The sequence below is a fragment of the Terrapene carolina genome, unplaced genomic scaffold, assembly GCF_002925995.2.
Source record: "Terrapene carolina triunguis isolate 2854851 unplaced genomic scaffold, T_m_triunguis-2.0 Scaffold32110, whole genome shotgun sequence".
NCBI lineage: Eukaryota > Metazoa > Chordata > Testudines > Emydidae > Terrapene > Terrapene triunguis.
This window is the reverse complement of record NW_020696461.1, coordinates 9,978-14,264: the sequence shown is the minus strand read 5'-3', so window position 1 is coordinate 14,264 and position 4,287 is coordinate 9,978. Positions and strand designations below refer to the sequence as shown.

Here is a 4,287-nt window from a genome sequence, read left to right as displayed (position 1 = left end):
GGGGGGTTGGGGAGCAGGAGGGGTGTGAGATTCAGGAGGGTGCTCAGGGCAGGAGGAGGCTCAGGACAGGGGGTTGGGGTGCAGGAGGAGTGTGGGAGGGGGCTCAGGGCAGGGGGTTGGTGTACGGGAGGGAGTGTGGGGTGTGGGAGGGGGTGCGGTGTGCAGGAAGGGGCTCAGGCCAGGGGGTTGGGGCACAGGAGGAGTGCGGGGTGCAGGAGGGGGCTCAGGGCAGGGGGTTGGGGAGCAGGAGGGGTGTGGAAGGCGGCTCAGGGCAGGGGGTTGGGGTGCAGGAGGGGTGTGGGGTGCAGCAGGGGGCTCAGGGCAGGGGGTTTGGGTGCAGATGGGGTTCAGGGTGTGGGCTCTGGCCTGGCGCCGCTTACCTGCAGCAGCTCTGGGGTGGCAGTGGCACCCAGCAGGGCTAAGGCCGGCTCCCTGGCTGCCCTGGCCCCGTGCCGCTCCCAGAAGCGGCCAGCACCACGTCCCTGCGGCCCCTGGGGAAGGGGAGGCAGAGGACTCCGTGCGCTGCCCTCACCTGCGGGTACCTCCCCCGAAGCTCCCATTGGCCGTGGTTCCCCGTTCCCAGCCAATGGGAGCTGCAGGGAGCAGTGCCTGCAGGCGAGGGCAGCGCACGGAGCCCTCTGTCCCCCCACCCCGGGGCCACAGGGACATGGTGTCGGGTGCTTCCGGGAGTGGCCAGGGGCCCGCAGTGCCACGGGGGTAGCAGTCCCGTGGGCCGGATCCAAACCCCTGACGGGCCGGATCTGGCCCATGGGCCATAGTTTGCCCACCCCTGGTCTATGGTCAGGAGAAGAGGGAAGAGAGAGGGGGAGCTTGGAGGGGAATTGAGGGGCTGGAGCAGAGGGAAAGGGAAATGTTGGGAGTTGAGGAAAAGCTATCGTGGGCCCTGGGTAAAGAGGAAGGAGAAAGAGATGTGGGGCTTCCTGCTTGTGCCCTTCCACAGCCCCCTATTTCTGCATGGCTGACTGTTTGGCTCTTCTTGGGGGTCTGTCCAGTGGAAGGATGTGAGGAGCCTCAGCCACTTCCACTTGGAAATACGAGAGATGAAATAATCTCTGGATTCTCTCTTTTATCCAGCAGATGCCAGGATCCTGAGCAGGACTAAGGAGCAGCCTCATGACGAAGGGCCTGAAAACCTGCAGCCCCCCAGCATCTCTCAGCGGGATTCAGGAGAGAGCATTAACCACAGACCTGAGCAGAAAGGAGCCTGCAAGAGGCAGAAGAGGAGCCCAGCGGGGAATGAGCCAGATCCCCTAGGGGAACGTGAGAGTGGATTCAGGAGACTAATCCAACCTCCTGCACTGGGGAGATCTCGGGCCACAGGGGACCTTCACCATCAGAACAGCATTCACAGGACAGAGAAGCCCCATAAATGTCGAGATTGTGGGGAAAGGTTCTGGGAGAAGCAGGCGCTCACGGCCCACGGGAGAGTTCATGAGAAGGACAGACCATATCCCTGTCCTGAATGTGGGAAGAGTTTCAACAGACTGACCCATCTCAAAACCCACCAGAGAACCCACACGGGAGAGAAACCCTATTTCTGTGCCGAATGTGGGAAGAACTTCGGCCACCTCTCCACGCTCATTACACACCAGAGGCTGCACACAGGGGAGAGACCCTACTCCTGTGACGAGTGCGGGAAAACTTTCACCAACCCCTCGGACCTCAACAAGCACCAGCGCTCCCACACGGGCGAGCGGCCCTACCCCTGTGCCGAGTGCGGGAAGCGCTTCAGCCAGCTCTCCAACCTGACGATGCACCAGAGGACTCACACACAGGAGAAGCCCTACCCCTGCGCCGAGTGCGGGAAGAGCTTCAAGTACCTGGCTTACCTCGCCATTCACGAGCGCTCCCACACCGGGGAACGGCCCTTCCCCTGCGCCGAGTGCGGGAAGAGCTTCAGTAACAAATCCTCTTTGGCCCGTCACCTGAGAATCCATGCCAGAGCCGCAGCCATGGACAAGTGAGACCCTCCCAACAGAGGGCTCCGCTCCGGTCGTGTGTATATAATAGCGTGAAGCAGGGCCTGAGAGAAGCTAGCCCCATGCCCACTAACAGAACCATCCCCCTCACGGACACCAGGGGGCGTGAATTGGGGCTTCACCGTAGTCCTCTGAGGTGTCCCGATTCCGTAACCGCCCCAGCAGTGACTTGCTCCTTCCTGCTTGAACTAGTGAGGAGAGGGCCACTCTAGGGGCTTGTCTTCGCTGCAAATTAACTTCTTGTAACTCAAGTGTTCTCCCTCACTCGAGTCCCGTCCACATACAGTACCTTTAAGTGGGTGCAGTGGTGCTGTGACCCCAAGTTGGCCAGCCCAAGGAGGGGGCATAGGCTAAAACTGGAGCACAACTCATCAGCTGCTAACACAGCCCCTCTGTAGTGTGGCTCCAGGCTTGTCACTTGCATATCGCTAGTTCTCCAGGGCCTTCCCACGAGTCCCCTAGCGTGCCCAGAAAGGACAGACAAGTTCTCCCACTACTCACTGGGAAACGCGTGTGCCCAGAAGCCATAGTGCTGTACTCGAGGGAGCGCAGAGCCTGTGTGGGCACAGCAGCGTGGCTGTTCTCAGCCGAGCTCGGCTCACTCGAGAGGAGTCACTGGAGCGCAGATAACTCAAGTTAACTCTGTAGTGAAGGCAGACCCGGCGAGGCTGGCAGGCCTCAGTCCCAGCGGTACCAGGAACAGCACCTCCAGGGGAAGGCATTGGGCCAGCGCTACCTCCTGCCCCACTGCCAACCAGTTCTGCCTCGACGGCCCTGCACAGCCACCTTCTTCCATGCTCTGCCCTACTCGGAGGCACCCAGCCTCACCAGCGCTTCAGAGCCCTCTATCATCTCTTCCCAGCAGCCGCGTGTAACCGGGGCCCAAGACTGCTGCATTGCCTCCCGCTCACCCGACTGGCTCTTCCAGCTGACTCCTATCTCAGCCTAAGCATTTACGTTCTCCATGTACTCTTCTGTATTTAGTCATCGCCCCCCAGTTTTCTGCTCCTGTCCTGTTAACTCTCTTTAGTGTGTTGCGTTGTCCAGACCATATGGTTGCTCCTTGGCTCAGCTGCCCATCAGCACAACCGCTGATTCAGTTTTGTTGGTGTGAGATTTTGATCAGACGACCCCAATCCTGCACTGAGCTCCACATGGGCAGATTCCTCTGGAGGGCTGCCTGGCTACTGGGGTCCCCATGCGTAGCTCAATGCAAGATTGGGGCCTTAGTTTTAAATCTTCTGATCTTCCCTACCGCATTGGTTGCCCTTCTGAATTGCTGGTATTTTTTATTTATTTCCTGCTGATTTGATTGTAATGTACTGAAGAGCACTCCTTGTCAATCAATGACGGCTCTGCACACTTAATTACCTCTCTTTCCCTGTTCCTTTGACTCAGTTAAACCCACTCTCTTGATTTGGCCTTTGTGTAGCTGCCCATTGCCATTCTCACTGTTGTCGCCCTGGCTCCTTGCCCTGTCGAGTCCCAGCTCACTGTAATGATGTTTTATCAGTCTCCCCGGATGGGTTTAGTTTCTGGCTGAGAACAGGGAGAAGGGGTGGAAAGTGGGACCTGTGTGGTGGTGGCGGCAGGCATCTAGCACTCCTAGGAAAAGCTAAGGGGCGCGTCAGGACACTTGGTAACACGTGTGATCCAAGGACAGCCCTTACATCTCCAGCTGCAGCCCGGTGCTGCTCTGCTTTTCTCGCTGCAGCCCAGCCAGCAGTACACCTGGGAATAAGTGGCCCAGCGATTCACAGGGGCAGTTTTACTATTACAGCGTTTACGGTGGTAAGTGAAGAACACTTGCCATCCCCACACAAGTGCTTCATTTCCTTGTTGGGGAGGCAACATTCGGAGGAACCCAGCCCAAGACGTTGCAGGGGGAAGAACCAGGGTAGCCAGAACTGATGCAGGCCCAGCATCTTTGCATCCACACTGAGTGCCTGAGAGTGTTACTCTTACTTGGGAGCAGCCGTCCTGCTGTTCCCATGTAGATGATGTGATATCCTGTAGTTTTGGGCTCCATGAGCCAGCAAAGCAAAACCAGAGTTTAGACTTCAACTTCCACTGGGGATGGTGAGTCCTGTGTTTTGTGACTGGATGTCTGCTTCCCTGCAGCTCCAGAGGAGCTAAGGAGCGCACAGCACACAGGCCTCGTGTACAGTTGGAAAATGAGGACCTGTAATTCATCAGTATAGCCCTGTTGGCAGAAGCAACAGTGGAAGCTGTAGTGTAGACAGGACTTTGGCATTGTTACCACTGTGTCATCGACCCCTAACTAGCA

The 4,287-nt window shown here is 58.0% G+C and overlaps 1 protein-coding gene across 2 annotated transcripts in view; it reads left to right on the top strand.

Moving 5' to 3' along the window:
• LOC113409295 (oocyte zinc finger protein XlCOF19-like) overlaps positions 1-3,365 on the top strand; it is a 6,278-nt gene extending 2,913 nt beyond the window's left edge. The window contains exon 2 of one of the 2 annotated variants that reach the window (XM_026663046.2): positions 1,096-3,365. In XM_026663046.2, the coding sequence (XP_026518831.1) occupies positions 1,096-1,985 (890 nt within the window). In that variant the 3' untranslated portion in view covers positions 1,986-3,365. The remainder of the gene's footprint in view (positions 1-1,095) is intronic. The other variant, XM_026663047.1, reaches the window with a different exon arrangement.
• Positions 3,366-4,287: the final 922 nt, after the last annotated feature.